The sequence below is a fragment of the Lissotriton vulgaris genome, chromosome 10 (genome assembly GCF_964263255.1).
Source record: "Lissotriton vulgaris chromosome 10, aLisVul1.2, whole genome shotgun sequence".
Taxonomy (NCBI): Eukaryota; Metazoa; Chordata; class Amphibia; order Caudata; family Salamandridae; genus Lissotriton; species Lissotriton vulgaris.
Window position 1 is genome coordinate 997962708 of NC_141698.1, and position 10671 is coordinate 997973378.

The 10671-nt window shown below is 50.1% G+C and overlaps 1 protein-coding gene across 1 annotated transcript; it reads left to right on the forward strand.

Annotated features, from left to right (window-relative positions):
- Nucleotides 1-1228: 1228 nt before the first annotated feature.
- On the forward strand, nucleotides 1229-3115 carry LOC147689124 (general transcription factor II-I repeat domain-containing protein 2B-like). Its single transcript, XM_086939871.1, has one exon. It carries the CDS (start codon nucleotides 1229-1231, stop codon nucleotides 3113-3115), a length of 1887 nt encoding a protein of 628 aa, XP_086795997.1.
- The last annotated feature ends 7556 nt before the right edge of the window (nucleotides 3116-10671 follow it).

The following is a 10671-nucleotide window of genomic DNA, read 5'->3' on the forward strand; positions in this document are numbered from 1 at the left end:
TGCAACTTTAACTGTGTTTGACCTCTGACAAAATGTTATCCAGTTACTATGGGTTGATAACTGACTTCATCAGGGAAACTGTGTGCACATTACTTCTATCTATCTCTCATCCCTCCCTCTCTCATCCCTCCCTCTGTGGGAGGTGGCTTCTTTTGGCTACAGCTGGCGGTTTTTTGGTTACTTTACCCATCTGGGAAAAAGACACTGCACCCTGGGAACATGCCTCCTGCACAGGAGCCGGATGTGTTGCTCTATTTTCCACACGGTCACGTTGTATTCGTGCTTGCATGAAATTCCGATTGCATTAATGCCTGGCAGTACATTTGTTGCATTGTGTTCCATCGTGTCAACACCAATTCAGCGCTAAGATACCTATGGGTGAACGTGCGCTGGTATGTACGTGTGTGTGTGTGCACATGCCATTTATTGGTTATAAAAATGCTATACTTCACATACAGAGGTCAAAGTCAGGCTGTGTTTGGTCACCAGTTGCAGCTTGTTCTTTAACATCTCATCCCTCCCTCTCTCCCCTCTCCCTCTTTCCTCCCTCCCTCCCTCCCTCCCTCCCTCTCTCCCCCAACCCTGTCTTAATTCACATTAAGCAGCAGATGATGTATTATGTGTCTCACCCATCCCCTCTCTACAGACTTGACCATGCTATCTGAGCCTTTCAGATTCCTTTAGTTTGACAGCTACTCCACACCAAACAGGGCTGTCCTAATTAGCTCCTCCCACATGTTTCTACTCTGTATCCTTGTACTGTGTGCACACGGAGTCTGGTGGCTCAGTAGACTAATGCGTCCACTGCAGGGCCCTGTGTTCTAGCTCATGGTCACAGGTTCAAATCCCGGCAGGTGCTACCTTTCATTCATCTGAGGTCGATAAAATGAGTTGGCTAGCAATAAAAATCTGTTATTCAGCGCTAAGATACCTATGAGTGAAGGTGCGCTGGTATGTACGTGTGTGTGTGTGTGTGTGTGCATGCCATTTATTTCAAATCCCTATTGAGTGACACATTTCCTGCATTCCTTTGGTGTTGCTCACAGATCTGTTGCGAGAAGTGGTGTCGGTCCAGCGGTCGTGACGCAGTGTCGGTCCAGCGGTCGTGACGCAGTGTCGGTCCAGCGGTCGTGGGGCGCATCGGTCGTGGGGTGACGTTGGGTGGAAAATCAGATTCCTGGTACTTGTTACTGATTGCATAGTAACAAACTAGCTGGAGAGCTCCGCAATGGCCTACAGTCCAGTTTCTAAGGCTTGCAAACGACCCAGATCAATACAGAGTGAACACAGAACCTTCCGGGAAGCGTGGGAAGAAGAGTACTTGTTTGTGGAATGCCCAAAAGAAAAGGCCACCTGTTTGCTTTGCAAAGAGAAAGTAAATGTTCTTAAGAGGTATAACCTTGAACGGCACTACAGAACGCGGCACTCTGGATTCACTGCGAACTTCCCACTGAACTCAAAACTGCGTTCTGCAAAAGTGGCATCATTAAAGCAAGCACTTCTTTCCCAGCAGAAGATCTTCCTTTGCCAGATGAAAGAATCTGAGGCTGTTACAGAAGCGTCTTTCAAAATTTGCTACTTGCTTGCCAAACATAAAAAACCTTTCACAGATGCAGAGCTGATGAAGCAATGTTTCCTTTCCGCAGCAGAAATTTTATTTGACAGCTACACTAATAAAGCCAGCATTTTAAAGGAAATTGGTTCATTGCAGCTATCAGATTCAACATGTGCACGCAGAATAGAGGCAATGGGACAAAACGTCAAGGAGCAGGTGATCCAAGCAGTCAGAGAGTCACCGTTCTTCAGCATTGCCATGGATGAGTCAACAGACATAGGCGATGTGGCCCAGTTATTAGTTTGGGTGAGGTATCTGGACCAATCACTTCATCCCAAAGAAGAGCTCCTCTGCCTTCTACTACTGCAAGGGCACACAAGAGGAGAAGATGTACTGGACAGTATGTGTAACTACTTTAAAACAAATGACATACCACTGAACACTCTTGTCAGCATAACAACGGATGGGGCTCCTGCCATGGTAGGCCATGACAGAGGCTTCGTATCTATGCTTAAAAAGAAGCTCATAGGACAGACTGTGATAGACTACCACTGCATTATTCACCAGGAAGTGTTGTGTGCAAAATTAAAGCATGGAGAACTGAATAATGTCCTAAAAGGTGCAGTGAAAATTGTTAATTTTATCCGTGCCAAAGCTCTGAACCATAGACTTTTTAAAGCAATGCTGCAGGAATCTGAAGCGGAACAAACCGACGTCTTGATGCACACTGACGTGCGTTGGCTAAGCAAAGGGAAGGTTCTGGAGCGGTTCATCGCATTGCTTCCTGAAATTGTACTCTTTGTGAACAGTAGAGGCCAATCGTTCCCAGAACTAACCAATGTGAAATGGCTTGTTATGCTCCATTTTCTTTCAGATCTTTTCACACATTTTAATACTCTCAATTTGACCCTGCAAGGTAAACAACAGCTTGTGTGCTCCCTCATGAATGGTATTTATGCTTTTGAAAGTAAGCTTGTGCTATTCAAAGAACAACTGGATGAAAGTGACTTCACCCACTTTCCAAAACTGTTGGCTGTAATGCAGAGGTTTCCAAAGGCACAAGAAATTCTGGCAAACCTTGACCCTGGTGCATGTCTTGAGGAAATTTCTGGGGAGATCAAACGACGATTTTCGCAGTTCAGAGCCCTCACCCCTCTGTTCAGGCTGGTTGAAAACCCCTGGATGGTGAGTGCACGTAATCTTGATGTTGTTGCCCTTATTGGCATGGAAAGGGCTCAAGCAGAACTAGAGCTCATTGACATGCAGCACAATTCAGCCCTTGAAGCATCTTTTTTGGGGCAAGCACCAGAAGAATTCTGGAAAATTGTGCCCCCTGACAAGTTTCCTCTTCTTGTTACAGTGGCCCAGAAGGTACTTTGTATGTTTGGGTCAACCTATGCTTGCGAATGTTCATTTTCCACAATGGGACTGTTGAAGAGCAAACTTAGAAATAAACTTACAGACATACATCTGGAGCAGCTCTTAAGGCTTGCCGTTTCCAACTTGGTACCAGATTACCGAAAACGAATTGGTGACATGAAATGTAAAATAAGTTCATAGTGTTTGTGTTTAACATATCTATTTTTGGGACCTAGAAGCCTATGCTGCACTGGGCATGTGCTGAATATCCGGTTGCTGCAAATTGCCATTCAATCCCACTTAAGATTGCCCTTGTCTGCTAATAAAAAAAATATTATAAACATGTGCTGCATGTAGTTACATCTGCTTTGGAAATACAGCATTGTCTAGTAATGTTTTGAAACGGGACAATTTTTTTTTTACCCCCTCTAGCCCCGCCCCCAATGACCCCGCCCCCCAAATGACCCCGCCCCCACCAGTGCGGCCCTCGGCCACAAACCACACTGTAAATTCGGCCCCCGAGAGAAAGTTTGTGAGTACCCATGCGTTAGACTGTACCTCACAATTTTTATATGTTTTCTTTGAGACCTATTGTACCACGGTTGTCTTTGGGTACAATACCCCCGTCTCCACCCCCATACTCTGTACATTTAGGTATATTGTGCAAAGTGGTTACGTTCTTGCTAGAAGCAGCCCGTTGTAATAGGTGCTTGCACAAGCGGTACATTTGTCAGCCGGATTTCTGAAATATTGCTCCGAACCGGGTTAGCTTTTTAGTGTAATACAAAGGTATATTGTCTGAGGGCAGTAAGAAATGGCCTTTGCATCCAAGTGCAGCCACAGAAATGAGTAGCGCTCAACGAAAGGCTGTGTTAATTGCCGGGGCAGCTAAATGTCCGTGCGTGGTAAAAACACGCTCTCCTAATGTGCCGTGAACGCGCCTGCCCCCCTTACCCAAAGCATGGTATCTCCTTGCGCCGTTCGCACACACGTTCCTTTATACGTTTATCGGCAGCTTTTCTTAATGGAGCGCAAGCATTTTAAGTTTGACATCTCCCCCTACAGAACGATTGCCACCATTGGCCACCATGCACGCCGATGTTTAGCGGTAGATCTTTTTTTGCAGCACTTTGGTAGAGAAGCCTCAACCCCTTTTCCATGTCATGGGCTTTTTAATACAGTAATGAGGGCGGTTTTTAAACGTATTTTCAGATGACATCGTAGATTCCTTCCTTCCTTACTAGGTACCTGCTTAAAAATAAAAATTAAAGAGAACGCTGAACCTTAATCCTAGTTTGAAGAAATGGACGCTCGTGGATTACATGCAGTTCATGTGCCCGTTCACGCGCTTTAGACCCACCACAGAAATGCTGAGAGCTTCAAACTTCAAAGGAATGCTCTCCCCTGCCCCCATGCCTCTTCTTTCACCCTTTCGCTATCTCCCCCGCACTCTCACCTTCAGCCTCTTCCTCTGCTGGACCGGCCCTCCCTCGCCATTGGTTTTTCCTTCCGTCCCCACTCTCTGCCTTGCACTCCTCTCCCTCCCTCGCATTCCGTTGTTTTTTATGTACACTCCTAATTATGTGCAGTTACACACTAGCCTTAAGCATTCTTTTGCACAGCACCAAATCAGTTCAAGCGTAGACAAACCGCACTCACAGACTTTCTTTGCTCCCACCCACTAGCATTTTATTGCGCCCTGTCACTTCATTTTTTTTTCTCAGATCCACATAAACATAAGAGCGCAACTCTCGATATTATAACTCACATCAAGACACTACCCATACAGGCCACATGACCCAAACACACCGTTCAGAGCAATGCACGCCACAACCTGGGAATAGTGTGAATGAAGCTGCAGTACAGTTGTAGTCATACCCGAGCATTTCTTTGAAATCTGCCCCTTCTGTGATGCTCCTCATAGGAAGCCATTGGGCTCAGCGGGCTTCAGCTCTCAGCCTTCCCCCCCACACCTCCTCAGCCTCCGTACACACACTGGCATTTTGTTTGAGCTGCCAGCCACGGGCGTGTACTTGACAGGTCTTTAAAAAGAACAATCACTTGTTAACGAGGCTTTGTTGTTTTTCACACCTTCTTGGAGCCCCAGCATCTCCACTCTGTCTGTGCCTTGAAGAATTACCCCCACCCTCCCGAAAATGTTATCCGCCCCCCCCACACCGAAATTTGGCTCTAGTTGCGCCTCTGTAGGAAGCCCTTGAATGTGCCACACACTCTCTTTTTCTGTTTAGTTTGATCCTTAGTTGCCTGCTGATTGCGATCTCACACATTTGGTTGCTCCCCTCTCTCTGCCTTGCACTCCTCTCCCTCCCACGCAATCCGTAGTTTGTTGTAACGAGGGTGGGTGTAAGCTCTCGGACCAGCCGTTGGCTACCAGTATCTTTTAGTTTGTTGGCTTTGATATTTCATTATCTGGAATTGGGCTCGATATTCGGGTTTGTTCTGGTCACTACAGGTGCCTTGACATTAGTCACATCTGATTTGACAGGATACAGCGAGGGTCTCAGCCAGTCTTGAATCCAAGTCAAATTACTTTTTTTTTTTATCGTTCGAAACAGTGACCTTATTTGGACAATGACAGACCTTGCTACAAAACATCTTTCGGATCCTTTCTTGTAAATTGAAACTGCACATACGCTGTGCTGTGCTGTGTTTGCATTTCAGACCTCTGGTGGTGAGCTTTTTCCAGGTGCCCGAGGAGGTTGTACCATGGAGCGCTACCCTTTTCCCATCTCTCCTCTCCTGGAGACTGCCCTTCCCCGTTATGCCTGCAGTGACAAGGACGGGTTCCCAAGGCAAGCGCTTAGAGACCCCTGGGTGATAAGCGCTATATAAATCCAATAAACAATACAATATACAATACTCAGCACCACCACAGCATCACTCAGCGCCACCACAGCATCACTCAGCGCCACAACAGCATCACTCAGCACCACCCCAGCATCACTCAGCACCACCACAGCACCGCCACAGCACCACCACAGCATCACTCATAGCCACCCCAGCATCACTCGGCACCACCCCAGCATCACTCAGCACCACCCCAGCATCACTCAGCACCACCACATCACCACTCAGCACCACCACAGCACCACTCTGCACCACCACATTATCACTCTGCACCACCACGTTATAACTCAGCACCACCAACGCACCACTCAGCACCACCACAGCGCCACTCAGCTCCACCACAGCATCACTCAGCACCAGTCAGCACCACCAGAGCATTACTCAGCACCACCACATCACTCAGCGCCACCACAGCATCACTCAGCACGAGCACAGCACCACCACAGCATCACTCAGCACCACCAGAGCATCACTCAGCATCACCTCAACATCACTCAGCGCCACCACAGCATCACTCAGCACCACCCAGCATCACCCAGCACCACCACAGCACCACTCAGCACCACCACAGCATCACTCAGCGCCACCCCAGCATCACTCAGCGCCACCCCAGCATCACTCAGCACCACCCCAGCATCACTCAGCACCACCACAGCATCACTCTGCACCACCACATTATCACTCTGCACTACCACATTATCACTCCGCACCACCAATGCACCCCTCAGCACCACCACAGCATCAGTCAGCACCACCACAGCACCACCACAGCAGCAATCAGCACCACCACTGCACCACTTAGCACCACCATAGCACCACTCAGCACCACTACGGCATCACTCAGCACCACCACTGCACCACTCAGCACCACAACAGCATCACTCAGCGCCACCCCAGCATCACTCAGCGCCACCCCAGCATCACTCAGCACCACCCCAGCATCACTCAGCACCACCCCAGCATCACTCAGCACCACCACAGCACCACTCAGCACTACCACATTATCACTCAGCACCACCACAGCACCACTCAGCACCACCACAGCACCACTCAGCACCACCACAGCACCACTCATCACTTGTTAACGAGGCTTTGTTGTTTTTCACACCTTCTTGGAGCCCCAGCATCTCCACTCTGCCTGTGCCTTGAAGAATTACCCCCACCCTCCCGAAAATTTTATCCGTCCCCCCCACACCAAAATTTGGCTCTAGTTGCACCTCTGTAGGAAGCCCTTGAATGTGCCACACACTCTCTTTTTCTGTTTAGTTTGATCCTTAGTTGCCTGCGGATTGCGATCTCACACATTTGGTTGCTGCGCGCCACCTTCCCTTCTGTCCCCTCTCTCTGCCTTGCACTCCTCTCCCTCCCACGCAATCCGTAGTTTGTTGTAACATGGGTGGGTGTAAGCTCTCGGACCAGCCGTTGGCTAACAGTATCTTTTAGTTTGTTGGCTTTGATATTTAATTATCTGGAATTGGGCTCGATATTCGGGTTTGTTCTGGTCACTACAGGTGCCTTGACATTAGTCACATCTGAATTGACAGGATACACCGAGGGTCTCAGCCAGTCTTGAATCAAAGTCAAATTACTTTTTTTTTTTATCGTTCGAAACAGTGACCTTATTTGGACAATGACAGACCTTGCTACAAAACATCTTTCGGATCCTTTCTTGTGAATTGAAACGGCACATACGCTGAGCTGTGCTGTGTTTGCATTTCAGACCTCTGGTGGTGAGCTTTTTCCAGGTGCCCGAGGAGGTTGTACCATAGAGCGCTACCCCTTTCCCATCTCTCCTCTCCTTAAGACTGCCCTTCCCTGTTATGCCTGCAGTGACACAGTGAAGTTAGCTCAGCACCGCCACATTATCACTCTGCACCACCACATTATCACTCCACACCACTAAGCACCACCACAGCATCAGTAAGCACCACCACAGCACCACTCCGCACCACCACAGCAGCACTCAGCACACCACAGCACCACTCAGCACCACCACAGCACCACTCAGCGCCACCACAGCATCACTCAGCGCCACCACAGCATCACTCAGCACCACAACAGCATCACTCAGCACCACCCCAGCATCACTCAGCACCACCACAGCACCACCACAGCACCACCCCAGCATCACTCAGAGCCACCCCAGCATCACTCAGCACCACTCCAGCATCACTCAGCACCACCCCAGCATCACTCAGCACCACCACATCACCACTCAGCACCACTACAGAACCACTCTGCACCACCACATTAGCACTCTGCACCACCGCATTATAACTCAGCACCACCAACGCACCACTCAGCACCACCACAGCACCACTCTGCACCACATTATCACTCTGCACCACCACATTATAACTCAACACCACCAACGCACCACTCAGCACCACCACAGCACCACTCAGCTCCACCACAGCATCACTCAGCACCACTCAGCACCACCACAGCATTACTCAGCACCACAACAGCATTACTCAGCACCACCACATCACTCAGCGCCACCGCAGCATCACTCAGCACGACCCCAGCACCACTCAGCACCACCACAGCACCACTCAGCACCACCACAGCATCACTCAGCACCATCACAGCACCACTCAGCACCACCAGAGCATCACTCAGCACCACCACAACATCACTCAGCGCCACCACAGCATCACTCAGCACCACCACAGCATCACCCAGCACCACCACAGCACCACTCAGCTCAACAACAGCATCACTCAGCATCACCACAGCATCACTCATCACCACCACAGCATCACTCAGCACCACCACATTATCACTCTGCACCACCACATTATCACTCCGCACCACTCAGCACCACCACAGCATCCGTCAGCACCACCACAGCACCACTCAGCACCACCACAGCACCACCACAGCAGCACTCAGCGCCACCACAGCATCACTCAGCACCACCACAGCATCACTCAGCACCACCACAGCATCACTCAGCGCCACCCCAGCATCACTCAGCACCTCCCCAGCATCACTCAGCACCACCACAGAAATTCTGCTCTACGGCCAATTCCCCATTGACTTAAGGAGTCTATTTGGCCCAGTAAATCAACATGCCCAACGGAAGAGAGTGGGATAGCCAAGAACCTGGGTATCTGGTTCGGAGCCGACTTATGTTTCCGCGACCAGATCTCGCGTTTGGCGGGGACGTGTTTTGGAACCCTGCCAAAGAAACGGTAGCCAGAGCTCTGGTGTTCTCCCGTCTGGACTACTCAAACGCCCTTTATATAGGGGCTCCTGACTATCTGATCAGAAAGCTACAGGTAGTCCAGAATGCTACGGTGAGACTCATTTTTAACATCCCATGGAGACTCAGCGTTCGCAAACAGTTGAAGGAGCTTCACTGGCTTCCTGTGGCCCAAAGAGTGCGCTTTAAAACTTTGGTCATCGTCTATAAAGCCCTCAATGGACCGTGCCCTTCCTATCTAGCCAAAAGATTCACTCTCTACCTCCCCACCCGTCTGTTGCGATCTACCTCCAGAAAGCAGGTTGTCGTCCCCAGATTTAGAAGAGTTCGCCTGGGTGGACAATCTCTGACGGTAAAGGGAGCTCAAATGTGGAACGCGCTGCCAGACGCTCTTAGACACGCCCCCAATCTGACCAATTTTTAAAAACTGCTTAAAACTCACCTCTTTCAAGTTCATGAATAGCTGACTCCTTTTTACCATTCTGATCCAGTTTCGTCCCCGCGCCAGGACAGTCTTGACTATCGGAGCGCGTTATAAATCCACATATAACATATAACCACAGCACCACCACAGCATCACTCTGCACCACCACGTTATAACTCAGCACCACCAACGCACCACTCAGCACCACCACAGCGCCACTCAGCTCCACCACAGCATCACTCAGCACCAGTCAGCACCACCAGAGCATTACTCAGCACCACCACATCACTCAGCGCCACCACAGCATCACTCAGCACGAGCACAGCACCACCACAGCATCACTCAGCACCACCAGAGCATCACTCAGCATCACCTCAACATCACTCAGCGCCACCACAGCATCACTCAGCACCACCCAGCATCACCCAGCACCACCACAGCACCACTCAGCACCACCACAGCATCACTCAGCGCCACCCCAGCATCACTCAGCGCCACCCCAGCATCACTCAGCACCACCACAGCATCACTCAGCACCACCACAGCATCACTCTGCACCACCACATTATCACTCTGCACTACCACATTATCACTCCGCACCACCAATGCACCCCTCAGCACCACCACAGCATCAGTCAGCACCACCACAGCACCACCACCACAGCAGCAATCAGCACCACCACTGCACCACTTAGCACCACCATAGCACCACTCAGCACCACTACGGCATCACTCAGCACCACCACTGCACCACTCAGCACCACAACAGCATCACTCAGCGCCACCCCAGCATCACTCAGCACCACCCCAGCATCACTCAGCACCACCCCAGCATCACTCAGCACCACCACAGCACCACTCAGCACTACCACATTATCACTCAGCACCACCACAGCACCACTCAGCACCACCACAGCATCACTCAGCACCACCACAGCACCACTCATCACTTGTTAACGAGGCTTTGTTGTTTTTCACACCTTCTTGGAGCCCCAGCATCTCCACTCTGCCTGTGCCTTGAAGAATTACCCCCACCCTCCCGAAAATTTTATCCGCCCCCCCCACACCAAAATTTGGCTCTAGTTGCACCTCTGTAGGAAGCCCTTGAATGTGCCACACACTCTCTTTTTCTGTTTAGTTTGATCCTTAGTTGCCTGCGGATTGCGATCTCACACATTTGGTTGCTGCGCGCCACCTTCCCTTCTGTCCCCTCTCTCTGCCTTGCACTCCTCTCCCTCCCACGCAATCCGTAGTTTG

Excerpts from the sequence above, each read along its gene's own strand:
- LOC147689124 (XM_086939871.1), top strand. The coding sequence starts at position 1,229 with ATGGCCTACAGTCCAGTTTCTAAGGCTTGCAAACGACCCAGATCAATA.